This window comes from Amaranthus tricolor, chromosome 13 (assembly GCF_026212465.1).
Source record: "Amaranthus tricolor cultivar Red isolate AtriRed21 chromosome 13, ASM2621246v1, whole genome shotgun sequence".
In the NCBI taxonomy this organism is placed as follows: Eukaryota; Viridiplantae; Streptophyta; class Magnoliopsida; order Caryophyllales; family Amaranthaceae; genus Amaranthus; species Amaranthus tricolor.
The window spans coordinates 12777775-12797835 of NC_080059.1; the positions used below are offsets into that span (position 1 = coordinate 12777775).

General features: G+C 33.0%; 1 protein-coding gene and 1 pseudogene across 1 annotated transcript; both read right to left on the reverse strand.

The window, feature by feature from the left end:
• Positions 1 to 317: 317 nt before the first annotated feature.
• Positions 318 to 5675, reverse strand: LOC130798069 (uncharacterized; annotated as a pseudogene).
• A 9512-nt stretch (positions 5676 to 15187) lies between these two features.
• Positions 15188 to 19855, reverse strand: LOC130798070 (uncharacterized). Its single transcript, XM_057660928.1, has 3 exons — positions 18933 to 19855; positions 16469 to 16816; positions 15188 to 16318 (listed from the first exon to the last, which is right to left on the reverse strand). The coding sequence occupies exons 1-3, from the start codon at positions 19368 to 19370 to the stop codon at positions 15683 to 15685; spliced, it is 1422 nt and encodes a 473-aa protein (XP_057516911.1). The 5' UTR covers positions 19371 to 19855; the 3' UTR covers positions 15188 to 15682.
• Positions 19856 to 20061: the final 206 nt, after the last annotated feature.

Genomic DNA, 20061 nt, shown 5'->3' on the forward strand with positions numbered 1-20061 from the left:
ATTTATTTTCAAATAAGAAAATAATACAAAATAAAAGAATAACCAATAATAAAAATTGAATGAAATATAGGAAATACCACCTCTCTACCTAAGAGATTGTTACAATTTTTATTTTTGTTCATCTTTTTTATCTTTGCATCATTTATATATTATTTTCGACACGTCTTTAATTTTTCTTAGTTTTAATCATATTCATACAACTGAATGAGATCTATGTTTTTTCTTAACAATTTTACCATTATATATTGTCGCAATGTGACAAGGACCGAGCGAATATAAATAAATTAAAAGGATATAAATCAATAATAGCAACGCACTAATCTCCGAAACTGACAGAGAAGTCACACACTGATGAGTAAGATTTGAATTTATGTGACAAGCAGTTAAAAGCATCTGTTGAGTGCATTTATAGGAACTCCTCTATTCTAATAAATAAATGTTGTATTGTCTTTAGACTTTAGGCCTTCAGTGAGATTTGTAAGTGTGTATGACACTGACAGCAACTGATCGAGCAAGCCCCAAAGATAAAGCAATAAAACAGAGGACACTGGATCTGTATTGCCCATTCAGTTTTGATTCGTATCACGACACTGGATCATCTCGAACAAGATCATGTAACGCTCTTCACTAGGGGACATTCGTATGAGCATTATACGATATCCAACGAAGAAAGCTTGATACTTAATTCACCCCGATCACTGTAAGAAAGTAACACCGATATTCTAATCACTAATTTGAATAGATTCTCGACAATAAGCCCCAGAGGAACATATAATCCAACACTCTATCCTAAATTATGTATACATTCATCTTTCATATACTAGATGCAACATATTTGTATTTTGAAAAATTAAATTATTTAGAACAATAATATTTGAATAGTAAAAAGAACAAAATAGAAAACTTGAAAAACAAAACCAACAAGAACTCCAATATGAAGCCCAAACACAGCAATTACCAAAAGTGGTAAACTGGGATATCAATCCTCACTAACTTTCTTCAAGCTTGCCATATATGTCAAATATATCGTCCACAGGTACGCAAAGGAACTGTTTGCCAATGGCTGCCAGAATAAAAGAATGCAACAGATATTAAAGAGAAAACATTTACATAAGTATTCACTGTGCATAAATTCCATTATAATCAGCTGAAATAGTGATAGTTGAACATAGACTAATTATATAGTTAACATAAACTTTAAAAAGATGGGAAATTTAGGCGATAACCTTGAAGTTTCGGCTTTTCCACATGGTAGACAAAAGGAAAGTTTTTTTGTTAACTTTACCTTATTTCTATCAAACGTAATGACAATTTTTCAAAAAAAAATGTCGTGATCAATTAACCACATATTTTGAAATCTAGTCAAAATATGTACTTAACCAAAAACTTAACATTTTATCTACTAAATGGGAAAGTTAAAAGTTCAAGGTCACCACGCGAATTTAAAAGAACATTCGTGGAAAAGCCAAAAACTCGGGGTCACAATATGGAATCTGCCTAAAAAGATCAATGCATTATTATTGCATAGCTTGGAGAAACTCTAGTTTCCTGGAATAGAAAAAAGGACTAGAAGCAGTGAAGGATACCTGCAAGTGGACCGGGATGTATCTGAAGGTAAGAAAATCACACAAAGGCCAATACATAAGCCCGTTCCTCAAAGTTGGGAGAAGGTCTCTTTTCAGTCTTGCAACAATTTCTTCTCTAGTTTCACCTGGTATCAAATTTGAAAGTAAATTATTCATTAGAATGTATTTCAAGAGCAACATAATTTGCCTGATTGCCAACTGGTCACTATAAACTATAAAGTGAGAAAAGGGGAATGGTGTTGCGGTAACGAGAGTGATACGGTTATCACAATTCATAACGCTTAAATATCGATCAAAAGCCTAAGATATCCCTTGATACGGCCCAAAACACAGTTTTTTTTACACCTCTACATCTTGGGAAATATTTATCATTTTTCTTGAAAACCTTTATAACGCGGCCAATACAATGCGATGCAGCCTTGTTTTTGCACTATGATGCATAGGCCGACTTTTAACATTTTAGAATAATGACAAACTAGCCAAAGTATGAGAAATTGCTTTTTAAATGAGTTTAGAATTTAATAAATCCTGAAACGAAAACCTCGCTCTCCCTCTCCTCTCCCTCAGTCACTCTTGATAAGAAAATAATCATTATACAAAATGAATACAAAAAAAGAGGGCAATATGTCCTAACAGCAAATCAGATTAAAAGCTACCTCATTTTCTATGAATAATCCCAATTGTGCAATTCTTGAAGCACTAGCCACGTAGTAGCCATAGCCTAAAGCGTAATTAAGTTTCTTTGTTCCACAACAGATCTCAAAACAAGGTAAAACGACCCAATACCTCTGTTCTTGTTAAAAACTTCAAAAAATTTCTATACCATTGCATTGTGCCACAACAAAGTTTTCTCATCGATACCGAACCAGACAATGCAGATCAGCAGCCGCTTCTGAACATCTAACAGGATTACACAAAAACCCTGGACTCTCCATATAAAACAAGCCTTCCGCCTCAAAATAGAGAAAAATATGTAAACAAAACTCACATATAAGTTCTCTCAGAAGACAGATTCCAGGCAATATAGCCAAATTCAAAGCATATGATTGTTATAACTCCTACCTAAGGCTATCAGCTTCAAAGGAACCTTTGCCTTCCAAATGAAATTTGGGGGAGGAAAACAGGGGCAGATAAAAATGAAAAAGAACCAGGTGAATCTCCGGTATGGAACCTAGAATCCTCCATCACTACCTGCTGAAATTCTTAGCACATACCACACAACTGATTATTCTTCTAATTCACTTATTGTGTGGTGGACATCAGAAAAGCAAAATAAACGTAGTACACTGGTACTTTACTACTTTATGCAGATAAGACATATATTATAACCAACAAAATGGAACACAAATTCTAGGGAAAGAACACATTTGTGAAATAAATTTCCCAGGACAAGCATGTCACAGAACCTTGAGCATTCCACCCATTTTGAACCCATATTTGCTCTAGATGACTCAGATTCCAGATAAACATCACTTAATATTTCCGCAACCAATATTAGTTGATAATAATTTCAAAGCCTAATTTGCCTCCTCACTGATAAATTTAGGCTTGTACACAAGACCCACACAAGAGAAGAGTTGACAGCACACAAACCCGATGAGGTCCCATCAAGCTTATTAAGCTTATATGTTAGTCAACCTCTTTCTAATTTTTCGACCTGGGATCACATGTGGGTTATTTTTCCAACACTCACATCATTTGACTCAGAGTCCACAAAAACTTTATCATCAGCATCTCAATCTTGCTTTTAACATGAACTAAAATCTCAAAACTAAAAAGGATGTTGCAGACATGATAGGATCAAAGTTATCTTCCACCAAGAAAAAAGCTAGACTTTCCAACAATAAACTTTTACAAAAATCCTCAAAATTACTAGTTGTCAAAGACTCTAAAAGAGAATTGGCCCCAACTCCCAAGGGGCAGACTCAATATATTAAGAGATAGCTTTAAACTTAACACCCATCCGTCATCACAGTAAAATCTCCAACCATGGGATCATGATTGAAAACCAGTTAGACCATATTCAAACATATCAATACTACGCTAACAATGCCAAGCCTTAATCCCATCAAAATCGGTCGTTTTCATGAATCAAGACAGATCAGCATGAGACATCATTGTGAACAAAAATTCTACTTTGTTCAGGGCTATCTTTAATACAAAAATACAAGTACAGACTTCAATTCCAATGACCAACCACATATACTAGCCTCCTCCATTCATTCTTATCTATCATTGCAAATCCAAATTTCTTATATGGGTAATCTTTGACTTACATCTTCCTCTTCTAAACTCGATAAAGTTCAAAACTTCCACCTTTCTAGGTGGTGCATTCAGACTTGATACTAACTAAATAACCTATACCCCATGAAAATTCGTCAAATTGAGCGATGTCTCAGCAGAGGATATAAAATTTGCTCACTGTTTTGGTTTTCCTCAGTGTTCGATTGAATATGAAACATTGATATAGAAGATAAGCTAAATGACATATTCAAACCTGGTATTGATCACATTACATTGTCCCAATGCCACGAAAGTAGCTAAGCGGGATAGGGGGGGTGTGAGTGGGATGTGCACAGCCAATATATCTTAAATTGCTGGCTAGCTAGCTTTTGGAATTCTCAATTCGCTCAAATTTGCCCAAGAATAGCCCAAACCGACCATAATTCATTTTTTATTCGCGATTCGCAAGGAGATTAGCGAATCATATGACACTGTGCACAACACTACAACGAGCATGGTATGTCAACTGAATTTCGAAAGTACCCTAACTGAATACAAGGACATGATGTAGAACATAAAATTGGAAAAAAGAAAGTCAAATATAAGAAATGCACTTGAACATTAAGCATATTAGTAGTAATATAGAGCATAAGATTTATACAACCTTGAAGAACTGCATTATAGGAGAAGAAAATGGTGTTCATAATAGGTCCATAAACAACTTGTCCTGAAACAATCTTTTTCACAGTAGTGAACAGATCTTGTCTAGGCATGATCCTTTGAGAGAAAATTGAACCATAAATGCTGAGAAGGTCACATAATAAGCAACCCATATCCAGAAATACGCAATGTCCGGAAAGAATCGAATGATCCAGAAGGCGACAACGTAATGATCTAGCACAACATTTGAAGCGGGAATTAAACAAGCTACAAATAAAAATTTCTAGCAGTTTTGATGAGAGTAACCTAGACATTGTCACGGATGATAAAAAACAAATAAACTTTAGTGTATATAGCCAAACATATTACAAGGACTAAGGCTTTGGCTTTGTTGTTGTATAGCCAAACGTATTGCTGATAATTTCACATACACAAATAAAGTTTTACATACCCAACTACCCAACAGAACAGTGCACTCAAAGAAATTCATGCAATCTCAGTCCAGTACAAAATCATGGTTCATAAATGATCAAGAATAACCCTAGAAAACCATAAACAAAACAAGCCACATAATTATTTGAGAAATACCTAAAAACAATCAAAAAAAAACCTTATTAAAGTAAAATATATACTTGTCCCACAGAAATTCTAAATTTTTCCGTCTGAAGAGTTTTCTATCCCTCTCGCTAATTCTCATACAGGCATTTCATCTATCCACACAATTCATTCAATTTTTTGGTCTTATAATCCCAAGCTTAGAATACAATCAATAATATCAATAAGACACACAAGTAATGATGAACAGAAAGGTTAGTATAAACAAATACCTGAGATGTAACATCAGCAGCAGCAAATATAAGGGAAGAAGAGATACCCTTTGTAATAAATGGATGATTTTCAAGCATACCCAAATACCATTTCAAAAAACCACCATATTTTTGGCTAGAAGAAAATGAAGAGCAAAAAGTTCTAGAAGAATGTAGAAGGGAAATGCGGTAATTATGAATTTTAGAGTGGTGGGTTATTCTGCCTATGAGATTTGGGTCGATGTGAAGGTAGGCTCGGCGTTGTTGCTCATGACCTTGTTGGTGATAAATTCTTGAAAATGCAATGGCATTGCCGTTTCTGGAAAATTGCAGGGACCATCTTTTGCTGATGTTTCTTCCAACCGAAATTATCATTTTTTTTTATACCTATTTTCTGTTTTTCATGGAGTTATGTGAGACACATTAACTCCATATATATATATATATATATATATATATATATATATATATATGTAGAGGTCTTCATTCGGGTGATCGGGTCGGTTTTGGACGGGTGTCATTCGATTCGATTGAATTTTAGATCGATTATTATATGCGTGTTACGACGAATCACATTCGGGTCGGGTCAGTTAGTCACTATGCGGTTGAAGATCAGTTATTCGAGCTATCAGGTTTGCATCAGTTCGGTGTCGATTGAAGTTCGAGTCGAGTGTCAATCGGTCTTGGGTTGTTACCGGTTAACAATTGGTTCGGTTTTATCGGGTATAGATCGAATCCGGGTATTTTTTTTCAAGTAGAATTCGGCTACAAATTACTAATTACTATTGATCGAGTCAATGTCACATTAAGTTGCTAGTCATTTTTTAATTCATGACAATATTCTTTTTACTTAAGGGCAATAATTAAAATGCAAATCAATTAGTAATTATTACTTTATTACTTTTACTTGTTTGACTGTAAATTAAACTTAAAGTTCTATCATTTTTCATCCAATTTGATTAAAAATAGTTTATTAGACATTAATCATTGATTATTAACTCTAAATATATAAACTATATATTTTAAAATTTAATTTATGAAAATATCTATCGCTTTATTAGATTAACTAATAAGATGATTGAATATGAGTTGATCATAGTTCTATGTTAGAAATTGGTTCAGGTTTATAGCAGTTCGATTAAAAATTGGTTGTGGTTAAGTTGGTTATAGCTAGGTTGAGTTCGAGCATGATACAGGTCGGATATGACTCGGTTCGGTCACTATTACGTTCGGATTATCTCGATTAACGGTTAAATGTCGGTAATAAAAATCGGTCGCAGTTCGGGTTCAGTTATCCATTTTCGGTTGTCAATCGGTTCAGGTGCAACTTCGGTTCGGGTAATGTCGATTCGATAAATCTAAAAAAGATACGCATTTTCGGGTCGGATTCGGTTTTGGGTCGGATTTCCTGGTCGGGTCACATTCAAACAGCTCTATATATAAGATAGAAGTTGGTCGGATTTCGGTTGATTTCAGGTTAAGAGTTTTGGGTCACTTTGAAATTGAGTTTCCATATATATTGTATTTTACATAATTGTAAATTATTTTTGAAATTTGATTAAATCGGATTCAGTTACAAGGTCGGGTAAATTTTAGGTTATTGAGTGTGTTTTGAACACCTCCAGTCTTGATAAATTGTGTTTTTAATTAATAGTTTGGTTTGGATTCGGATTTGGGACTAAATTTCATTTATATTTGTAGAGTCAGGTTTTTGTAAACTTTTGAAATAAATGAGTTTTTTTTAAAAGAAAAAAATACTCCCTCCTATTTAAGCTACTAGTCTCATTTAATTTTCACAGTTGCTGAGACAATATTCTAATCCTTAATATCCTTAAATATTCTTAATTAAAAATTAAGAATGTTGATATTAATAATCCTTATATTGAGACGAATCAAACAAGATCCCACATGACTATGTTTTAACTTATAGATTAAGAGTAAAATACAAATTAAAATTGATAAGTAAATAGTGTCTAAAAATAAATGGGACTATGGCTTAAATAGGAGGGAATATTAATTAAGTATTTTTTTTTATTATTTTTAAAAATAAATGTTTTCTTATCTTAGTCTCTAGTTTGAGTTAACTCGCTATTATTAACAATAAATATACCTTTTTCGGGCATAAAATGTTACCACTATTCTTCCAAATTTACTTCTTTCATGTGCTTTATAGTAACATATGTCTCTTAAGTATATCTCTTATTTATTTATTTATGAATTAATTATTTTAAATATTGTTTTATTTTCTAGCTATTACTTGTTTGATTTAATTTAATTAATGATTTAGAGTTAATGATTTATGTGTTTAGATGTCAAACATTAATATTATGTAGCATAGTTTTATTTTATGAAGAATATTTTAGTTTTACCTCTTTATGAATTTGTGTTGTATGTTCAGTAGTATTTTCCTATATACTTTATTAATTGTGCTGTGATTTTTCAATAAATCAACTTTTTAAGCTAAACTAAGACAGTATATTCAATAAATCAATTTTCTAAGCTAAATTGACAAAATTGCAACTTTATTTTCTAACAAACTTTTAATTTCGAAAAATCTTAAATTAGCACCAAAACAATAAAAAAAAATTACTCTTGTTCGTTCTCAAACTTCCAATCATGAATAATAAAATTCGTAGGTTTTCCAATCTAAATAAACCCCGCTTAATTTAATGCTACACATAATAATAATTTGTATAATAACATCTTATTAGCACTGTTTTACCATTAAATTTATACTTCAATCTTCGATAAAAAAATTAATATTAAAAATTTTTATAATATGAGCCTTTTATTGATGAAAATTTAAGGGGCTTTACTAAGTGTCATTGCCCTTTTAATTATGTCGCTATCCTTTACAAATTGAATTTTCAATATTGCCCTGCCATGTTTGAAAACAATGATTTCATTTGAAAATTTGAAATTAGCTTAAATTTATTGTTTGGCAAATCAAAAATTCTCAAATTTGAATTTGGATTAAATTTCACCATTGTTTTTAAAGTAATTAAAGTTGAGACTTTGAGAATAACTATCTAAACCTTGTCATTCTCAAATTCTTTATTTTTTATTTTATAATTGAAATCCATAAATTTTCCTAAACTCTAATGATTTCATATTTCTATCTCTTTAACTTCTTCCTAAAAAAATGCTCTGCGCTAAAATTGAACATCAAAACAATATGGTTGACAAACTTGGTCACCTCATTGATTATTAATTACTCCCTTTGTTCTTTTTTGATCTTCCACATTACTATAACGGGTAGTTTCAAAAGTTCTTCTACTTTAGAATACTTTCTATTTTTAGAAAGTTTTTATCCCACTTTTACCTCTTAAACCCCCCCCCCCCCCCCCTTTTTCTTTTAATGCACCCCTTTTCTTTTATTTATAATTATTTTCTCTCTCATACTTTCAATACAATCATTACTTTACACTACTATTTAATTAAAATAATACCCACTACAACCTCATACTTTCAATACAATCATTACTTTACACTACTATTTAATTAAAATAATACCCACTACAACCCAAAGATTCTATCTTCCTTAATATGTGTGAAAAACACAAAGTGGAAGATCAAAAAAGAACGGAGGGAGTAAATGATTTTGAAATTATTATTAATTAAATTTAAATAATTTCATGCATAATAAAATAATTAAACAAAAATTATTATAAACTAGCTAAATAATTATCATAAATTAACTACAAACTAAAATTAATAAATATTATAATAATTAATTAACTAAAACATAAATTATCAAGTAAATAAATCAAGAATATTAGTACAAAAAGAAAAATAATATGTTAATTAATATTAATTAATTAACTAAAAACTGAAATTTGAAACATGTTCACTCTTTTGGACATAACTTTTGATAGGAAAATCACATTAATACAAGCATTGCGGCATTAGAAACTAGAATTCAGATCTTTCCCACAATATATTATGCCCAATTTCGAAAACAAAGTGAGAAATGACGATCGTTTAAAGTTTGCTTCTAAAAAATAAAATTTAATACATATTCACTTTTTTACCCTAACTTTTAATACCAAAATCACATTAATTCAAGTTTGTGGAATTAGAAACTAAACTTCAAGAGCCTTTCGACGATATATTATTTTCCCGATTCCGACAATCGAGCGAAAAATGATGACCATTTAAAGTTTGTTTTTAAAAACTAAGATTTGATACTCGTTCATTATTTTGGCCATAACTTTTTATAGGAAAGTCACACTTAATTTAAGGTTTGTGGCATTAGAAATCGACTTCAAGAGCTTTCAAACAATATATTATATGCCCAATTTCGACAAACGAGCAAGAAATGAGATCGTTTAAAGTTTGTTTTGAGTTTTAGTACACAGGTAATATAGAACCAGTCGCACAAAATGCGCAACTTGACCGCGGTAGAGTCGCACAAACGCACGAGAGGACCATAGTAGAGTCACACAAAACGTGAAAATGGACTACGGTAGAGTCACGTATTTTGTGCGACTTTACCGCGGTCTAGTTTCGCGTTTTGTGTGACTAAGTCCCTTACCCGTATGCTATATATCGAAGCAAACTTTAAACAGTCGTCACTCGGTTGTCCAAATCGGGCATATTATATATCGTTGAAAAACTCTTGAAGTTTCTAATGCCTTAAACCTTGAATTAATGAAATTTTCATATCAAAAGTTATGGCCAAAAGAGTGAACATGTATCAAATATCAGTTTTTTAGAAGGAAAATTTAAATGGTTGTTATTCCTCGTTCTGTTGTTAGAATTAGAAATATAATATATCGTTGGAACGCTCTTAAAGTCTAGATTATAATGCCTTAAACTTCGCATTAATGTGATTTTTCTATCAGCAGTTATGGCCAAAAGAATAAATATGTATAAAATTCCAACACAAAACGTTTGCATTATAAACAATTTTTTTCTCTTTTGTTGCTCTTCTTTGTAAAATATCTTCACCGAGCTAAAATTAAAAACTTAATGAAATAAAAAAAATAAATATTAATTGAATAAATATTGGACCCAGTCGCACAAAACGTGCGACTTGGCCTAGGTCGAGTCATGCAAAAAGTGCGACTATATCCATTTTTTAAAATTTTTTTCTGTTTTTAATGAATATTTTAAAATTTAATTATTACATGTATTCCTCCAAACTTTGATATTACTCTGGCAACCCAAATAGGACGGACAACGACATGAGTTAAGATTTAAAAAGTCAAATATGACATCTAAACTACTAGAGCCTTTGCGAGCTAGCTAGGATGAACTCATTGCTTGTATATAACATGTATAATGCATTGTATGAAGTCATTGACGTGTACTTGTTAATGATCTTTAGAACGTGCTATGTTGTTGTCATTCGACGATAGCAGGTCGACTCGCAAGTAGGACTGGTGTGAGGAACCGAACAATAGATACTGTAATTAAGCAGACTGTCACACCCGGACTTTTATTATTTGTCAAATGAACTTTAACATGATTAATTAGTTTTGACGAGGCCAATTAGTTCTCAAGTTGTAAACCTCAAGACTTACGTTGATTTATTATTTTTGTTATTGTTTATTTATTGCTTTATCACTAGAACGTCGTCGGTCCTAAGAATGGTTTAAATTAAATGTTCGACGTGTGACCCGAAATTCATATTTACATGTGAATCTCCAGTTCGCTTTAGCTCGGACTATTACAGGTAAAGAGGTTGAAATTTTTCGTAATTACAAAATGATTTTTAGCGGAGGTGATTGAACAATACAAACAGCAAGATCAACAAACACTATAACTTGAATGTAGAGTTAACATAATGTGTGAATCAAATAACATATAAAATTGAGAGTCAAACGTAATTAGCCTACGTCTTTTATTTTTCCACTCCTATGAACAACTAAACAAAGAATTGATCCTAGATACAACTTTTTGGTACACCTTCAGTTCCATGTGTTGGTGGGTCGCAGGGGCAGACTTATATTAGGACCTGATGTGGCACGTGGACGTGCCCTATGGGAGAAGTTAAAAAAAAAATGGGAGTTACTAAATTTCGCCACCCATTTCATTTTATCGCCACCCCTTCCCACGAAATTACGTATTAGCCCCTGAAGTTTAAAAAATTACAAAATTGCCACTCCTTACAAATTTCTTATTTATAATAATAATAATAATAATAATAATTAACTTTTTATATTCTTAAAAAAAATATAAATAAAATTAATAATAATAACAGTAGTAGTAATAATAATAATAATAATAATAATAATAATAATAATAAAATTAAAATTAATAATTAAAAAAAAAAAAAATTGAGTCGCCCAGAATTGGGCGCCTGAACCATGGTTCAGCCGCCCAGAACCGGGCGACTGGACCCCGGTTCAGGCGCCCAATTTTGGGCGACTCAATTTTTTTTTTTTTTTTTTTTTTTTTTTTGCTTTTTGGAAAATAATAATAATAATACTAATACTAATAATAATAACTTATGGCCTATTAGCTCAGTTGGTTAGAGCGTTGTACTAATAACATAAAGGTCACAGGTTCGAGACCTGTACAAGTCATTATTTAATAATTATTAATTTTCTATAAGTTATTATTATTAGTATTAGTATTATTATTATTATTTTCCAAAAAGCAAAAAAAAAAAAAAATTGAGTCGCCCAAAATTGGGCGCCTGAACCGGGGTCCAGTCGCCCGGTTCTAGGCGGCTGAACCATGGTTCAGGCGCCCAATTCTGGGCGACTCAATTTTTTTTTTATTTTTAATTATTAATTTTAATTTTATAATTATTATTATTATTATTATTATTATTATTATTATTATTATTATTATTATTATTACTATTACTGTTATTATTATTAATTTTATTTATATTTTTTTTAAGAATATAAAAAGTTAATTATTATTATTATTATTATTATTATAAATAAGAAATTTGAAAAGAGTGGCAAATTTGTAATTTTTTAAAAATCAGGGGCAAATTCGTAATTTCATTTGGAGGGAAGGTGGCGATAAAATGAAAAGGCTGGCGAAATTTAAGGATCGAGAAAAATTGAACCCTAAACTTCAATTATTCTGGCAAAAGTTTTCTCTCCTATTCTCTCAAACCCTTTATCTCATTAAAACTCTAAAACTTTCACAACATTTTGCCACCCGCCACCCGTCCCGTCTCTGAGTCCTCTATTACCTGGGCAGTTGTTGCCAACGTTTGTCTTACCGGTCGTTAAGAGGCTAAGATGCCATCGATTGTTGAATAACTTGGGTCCCTAAATCGCAGTTGCAAACCGCAGTTTGCTGACCGCTGTGCTTGTTGGCTGCTGACATGCACCTGTTCCTCCTGCCTACTTGGCTGGATTATTAATTATATTTAATCTCCAATTTCATTTTTTAGGCGTGAATTATGATTTTGAAATCCCCAGAATTAGGGTTTCATGAATTTCAATTGAGTCTATTTGTCCTATTGATTGTCTTCGTTGATTATAATTATTGATTATCTTGAGTGAATTGCATCTCTCCGAGGATTTGACTAGGGATAGGATTAGGTGGAGACGGCAGATACATATTCCAGATTATTAATAGTTTCATTAGTTATCTTTCTTGCCTAATGTCTAGTTGCTACTTACCCATCATATTTATTATTTTATTTCAGAATTGGTTTATTACGTATGGTGTTTTGTGCCGGTAACTTTACTCTTGAGTCCATGATGTCACTCTAACTCCTCTTTATGTTGGGCTCTTTCCTTTTGGGGGTAAAATTGACCGCATCCATCTAGTCCTCTCTTTGAAGGGAGGACGGGTATGGAGTGTCTGTCATCTTGTCTCATCTTGACCCTGTTTACAGACGGGATATTGGGTTGATGATGATGATGATTTTGAATGTGTTTGTTAATGTTCTTGCTAGAAATCTAGAATTCAAAATACCGAAGAGAAAACAAGAGAATATTGCCTCCTTTTTTTTTGCAAAACTTTTGAGTAGAAAAGTAGGGATAACTCTACTCTACATTCCCATCCAAATCAAGGTTAAGGGAAAGAAAGTGAAACTACTTTAACTTTCAAAACCCCAACCCGGTAAATGTAGAAGATTAACTTTCATTGATATTTTAAATCTTCCTCAAGACCCCAGAAAAATGAGAATAATGTCTCAATTTCACCCAAGTAACCGAGATATTGTTACAAGAGAATATTGTTTAAGAGATCTTTGTTAAACCTATAAACATGAATTTAAATTCACAAAATTTGGGACAAAAAACCGTAGATTTGATGGGAAATTGTTTACAGTTACATGAACTTGAAGATCGATTTACATCATTATCGAGTTGAAGTTTTTTTAAGTGTAATTGATCTACAGTTACATGAACTTGAAGAACAATTTAGTGAGAAAACCAAAGATTTGCTTATTTGTATGTCTTGAGTCCTAGTATGGTTTGTCATCTTTTGATACAAAAAAATTGCTTAAACTTGCTAAATGTTATCCAAATGAGTTTCCAAATGAAGATTTGATATTCTTTGAGGAATCACTTAAAAGTTACATTAGTGATGTCAAAAATGACGAGTGATTCTTGGATGTGAAGACTCTCAATGAACTTTCTATTAAATCTTTTGAGAGAGGGAATCATAAAACCCATTTAGATGTTTGTAAGTTTTTGAACATTGTATTGCTTCTTCTAGAGTCGACAACAAGAGTCGACAACACTTTTTCCGGGATGAATCATACAAAAAATAAAGTGCAAAAATGCATGGGAGAACAATTATTGAATGATAGCTTAGTTACCTTTATAGAGAAGGGTTTTTTTTCCTCAATGTTAGTATATTGACGTACAAAGAATTCAAAATATGAAAACTAAGTGAAAATAATTTTAGCTAGTTTGCTATTTTATTACTTTGTATCTCATTCTGTTAGACTTTGTTTTCATCGTAAATTTAAACTTCATTATGTGAGAATGTTGTTAATTGAACTTCATTAAATACTTTGGGTTGCCACCGTTTGAGGTGAGAATAGCGCTAATTAATCATATTTATATTACTTTTGCTTTGATTTAGAATTGTTGTGCTTATATGTGTCATTTTACGAGAATGAAAAAAAATAGTTGTTCAATTTACATACGAAACTTGCCGAAATTCCCCAAAAATTTCTTTAAATTCCCTTCATTTGTTGTTATCCGAGAGACTCTGAACCCCTGAATTTGCGTCTTATATAGGTGTTCAAAATAGATCCGATAACTTGAATCTTACCCAACCTTGTAATCGAAACCCATTTGGCCCGAGTTTTAAAATGATTTACAATTATGTAAAAAAATAATATGGACACAAAATCCGACTTCAAACCGACTCGAAACACCTAACCCGAAATTAATCCAATCATTCGAATGAACACTCTAGGTTGGATACTTTGGAATAGCCTTAATGAGGTTGAAGAGAACATGATCTAGTAATGGTCACGTGCTTGGAGTATGAGGAGTGAGGAACAGTCATAGTCAAAGGAGACCAAATATTAACATGCTGGTGCTGGTAATGGTAAAAACGCATGCTTACTTTTATTCTCCTTTCCAACTTAAAAGCACCCCAAATCTCATGGATTCTATCATCATATTCCATAAGGGCTTATTTTATTTTAAATAATTCCAAAAACCAAAAAGATGGAATTTAATAAGCCACACATGGGCTGATTTCAGAAATTTAGCAGTCCCCAGAATTTGGTCTTTTACATTTATTTCTTCTCTCCTTTCAAGTCTTTCCATTCATTACATTTACATTACTGGATTCTTACATTTCCGTTTCTTTCAGGGAAATACCATTCATTCCTATTTCACCTTGCTTTCTGCTATGGCCGGATTAGTCAGGACAAAACGCTTATGGCCCTAAATTTATTAGGACTTTAAAAATGTATTTACATGTTTAGGTTAGTATTTAACTTAAAAAAAAAATCAATAATTTTTACTCTGAAGGTCAAAATAAACGAAACGGCTCTACTTTCCGGCTAACAATATAAGTAGTTTTTTTAACTAATACAAGTAGCTTAACATGTTACTTGTACTTTGATAGATGTATTATAATAGAGCAAGAACCATTTATGTTGACAAAACACGATAAATAGATAGATAGATAGATCAGTTGGGTTAGTAGAAAACGATATTCCAACCACTAATTTTACAGAGATTATAAATGAGATGGATGATCATTTGATACCATCAATTGAAGGACAGTACTAAAACGCAGAATCCACCAGATTCATCATCCACATGACTCAATAAGATAGTAGAATTCACATTTGTACCCTCTCTTGTGAATCATCACTGTGCTCTATTTACATATTCAATGGGACAAAACAATCCAATGGAATTTTTTTCTGCTTAAAAGAAAAACCTCCTCTCCTACACACCAAAAAACTTCGAAATTCTATCCCTACAAATCTAGCTATCCTGTCTAATACCTCCGATATCAGACGTGCATATCATCCATTTGCCAGGTAATGTTGCCCATATTGTTCTCGTACGTTCTGTCCATTGAAGCAACTTTAGCACGATATGCTGCTGCTGTTGCTGACATAGTATTCAACCTCTCGCCGTGGGGGAGTTCAAACGAGTCTCCAACAGAGCTATACCCTACCTCGGCAGGAGGGATAAAACAGTCCATCGACAAACCAGGGACATTGAAGGCTACTTCTTCGATGGTCCAAGCTTCTTCCATTCTTGTTTTAGTGTGGCTCATTGCTGTTTCTCCGAATCTGAATAGGGTCACCACTGAACGTCCTGAATGAGCAATCATAATCCCTTCCACAGGTCGGTAATCATCAAGACATGAATTAATTGTTGTCTCCCAATATACGGCATCTCCTCCGTTAGACTGGATGCGGGTCAAATGGGAATCTTCAATGTGCACCAGAAGACCAGTCTTTTGACTGAAGTACCCAAACAATACATGTCGTATGATCTCGGCTGGCCCTTCACTCCTGGCCTTCAAAGTCTTGGGATCAGCACATAGTTTCAGGATGAAGCAGTCTACTCCGTTGATCTTTTTTTCGCCGATGCATCTTGCATTAGCAAACATAGCAGCAGTTGTTCGTGGATCAAGGCCCTGTGATTAAAATGACGCAAAATATTCAGAGATGATCATGCCTAATGAATGAAAGTATGAATTACGACAAAGTTTGACGTACAACAAACAAAAAGGATAACTCATCTTCACCAAACATATCAAAACGGGATCAGGTAGCAGACCACTCACCTGAAGAGCACGACGAAGGGGTCTAACGGGCCCTTTAGCAGCATGTGCACCGAGCCAAGGAGTGTGCCTCCAAACGAGTTTTCCATTGGAACCAGCATGAACCTTGCTACCACCAAGTGCAAGCTCAACATACCACATGTCAGGATTCATCTGCCACAATACAAATCCACCAGACTCTGCAGACTTGGAGGAACTTCTGTTTTTGATAACCTTATTAGGGGTCTCAATATCAGAAGCTAGCATCTTCAATTTCCCCATGGCATATGCATTATGTATAAATTTTTGAAGCTTCAACCCCCCGGAAGCCGCGGTATATTGCTGCAGGATATACTGCGCTGATGAAGTTTCCTACAAAAGTTACCAGATATTCGCATCAAATGTAAACAAAAAAACTTAAATAATTCCTGAAACACATGCAAGAAAAGAAAGTGACATTTAACACCTACCCACCTAGCCAGCCCCACCATTATCTCGCCTTGAAAGGCCCCGGAAAACAGAAAGAAACCACTATTTTCAACATGAACCATACATGTTCAAAGGGAAGACATTAGCATCTACCCAAACATCTTTACCTAAATAAACATACTTTTCACACCATAAGTAGTAACCAAGGAAATGTCAATTCAAGAACAATAGAATCACATGCCACAACACCAAATATACTAGCATAGTCAAAAACCCAGGCATATCGACATAATAATTACGCAGAAATACTGCAGCATTACGGGAAAAAACGGGATAAATATATACTAGAGATATCACATGCATAGCAAGCAGAAGACAGGCTATAATCCACACAAAACACTCCAATAAAATTTGAGTACAACAATAAATCAGGCAAAAGGTATACTTCAGTTCAGACCACCTAACACAGAATTAGTTTTATGAACAAGCAATCACACTAAAAGTTGGTTGATGCATATCTAATTACCTAAAAAGCAACTTACCTAAATGTTGAAAATATCCTTCACCTAACCAAATGGAGTCCAAAGACTCAAATGCAAGCTTAGCTAACTGTTGGTACATTTGAAAAGATATAAAACAAATTTAAATGAATAACTTAACAAAAATGAAAATATGCCAAATTTTCTAATGATGCCCCCATATTGGAAATGAAGCTTTGGCATTGTTTTATAGCGTTATGTCGTTTTCTGGCAATTTCCTGCTGATCCCTGAACAAGGACCTCACAAGATGAAAAGACAATTAGCTACCTCCCACCCAATGGACTGATAAATAAAGGATAAACCCAAGAGCAACAATACAAAGAACTAGTCCCTCATCTCCCGCATTTCCATATTAAGTAATTGACAAATGACTCCAACAATTTCAAGGAACTATTTCCTATGTCTCTGCTCAACATTTTCTAACTAAAATCAACTAGCAATACAATCTAAATCGTATATAATTAAATCAACGATTTTTATTTATGAATTCTTTAGTAAGTAAGAATCTCAAATACATGTAGAGACGGTTTGGACATATGTAGGGTGTCGGAGGAACAAGCCCTAAATTAAAGAGCCTCAAAATTTAGTTTATACTTCATTTGACTCAGTTTAATTACTTATTTTTATCCCAAATTTTCAAAAATATAAAAAAAATAGACCAGGCTTAATAAATTTTTGTAAATTTTTGTTCCGCCAATGTTAAAAGAAAACGACAAACTCGACGAACACATAAGCACAATAAATAAAACTATTTAAAACTCAACACAGTTCATAATCAAGTATTAACAAAATGTAGAAAACAAAACCACTCATTTATTTGATTTTGTTTTTCACCATTTAACCAAAAAAAAGCACTCTAAAATTCAAGTCCTTAGACACAAAAAAACTGAAAACCATTATCATTGTCTTATTCAAACATTATCCTTGAAAGAAAAAAACAAATAGATGAGAAATCACAAATATTCATGTAATTATTACATAAAATTTCAGAAACCATAATAATAATAGTTATCCTAGAATTGTCAAATTTGACTCCTTAACCAAACAGAGCATGACTCAATTCAACCAAAATATACTTGAATATTAAAATTAACAGCTGAATATACACCTCTAATAAAAATAAATTTACAAATAATAATTATAGTTAGTTCAAATTTGACCAAACTAATCAAAACCAGACATGACTCGGACTACAATCAAATTAATCCTTCTATAAAAATAAATTAAACTAAATCACGAAACTATTTACAAATAGATAAAAGACTCATGCGCTGGAAATAATCTCGCCTGTTAATTAATCTCATTTTTAATATGTATTTGCCCGGTGTGAAAGGGTAGGGGTGGGGCTGTGGTGGTTCAGGGATGAGGCCGTGGTGGTTCTGATACTGCATATGCTAATTAATAATCTAAAGATGAGATTATTCGGTGGGCGAGAGGTTGAATATTTTCGAGAATTTTTCATAATAATAATAATAATAATAATGGAATACACAAATAAGAAAAGGAGTGGAGAACTAACAATGGGAGTATCCTTGATGCTAAGATGAGGAAGAGGGTCACCAGCGCTAACGTGCACCGGAGCAAGAGGAGCACCCAACAAACCAAGCAAAAGTCTCAGATCCGACCTTTTACAAGCAGCAGAAGAAGAAGACGAAGAAGCAGAGACAGAAGGATTCCGTTTCATCCAGTGGGACCAACCTCCTTCATCTCTCTCATCACGCGCATTGCACGGGTCAGGTCCTTCTCTCAACGGAGATAACATCTCTGGCGGCCTTAAACTACCGGATCTTGCAATCAAAACCTCAGGGATTGCCACGTGGTGATTTTTTCGACGTCGGAGAAGACCTGTCATGGGAGACCCACTTCTTGCGGGACTTCTAGACCTTGATTTTCCTGGAGATAATCCGCGAACTACTTCCTCTTTTAGTGTTTGGAAAAACCCTTGTTTTTTCTCCATTTTTAAACCAGTTTTTTTGTTGATTCAAACCCAGAAGAAAAAATCAAAGGAAATACCCAAATAAAAGGTCAAAAACCCAAATCATGCAGTAAATGTTTGTAGAAAATTTGCGGCCATTTTTTAAGTTTATTTAATCCCAGAAAAATACAAAAATCAAAGGAAATACCCAAGTGAAAGCTTAAAAACCCCAAATTAGCAAGAAATGGGAGTTGAATGAATGAAGTACAAAAAGGTTTTTCTGGGCATTTTTGATAGGTAATTTTCCGTTAATGAAGAAAAATCTCTGGTACTCAGTTGGTGAGCAAGAAGTGAGAAAAGAGGAGAGAGAAAGGGAGTGAAAGAGAGTGGATGGTGAGGAGTGTGGAAATGAGAGGTGAGATTGAAAGAGGAGAAAGAGAATGCCGTTTGAGAGAAGCAAATGGGAGAATGTGACTTCCTTTTTTATTTCTTTTCTCTGCTTTTGTTCATACAAATGGGGCCATTGTCGCATCATAAATTAATTAAAGTATTTAGAGAATAAAAAAAGATGTGAAAGAAAGTAGTTTAGATTAAGGTAGGAGTGGACTTGGATTTTGAAAAGAATGAGTAGTAAAAGATAGTAGACTTGTCAAATTAATTAGTTCACATTATGTAGGTTATTGTCGAGAAATTGTTTTTTACTAAATTATTCTTCTTCTTATTATTATTATTA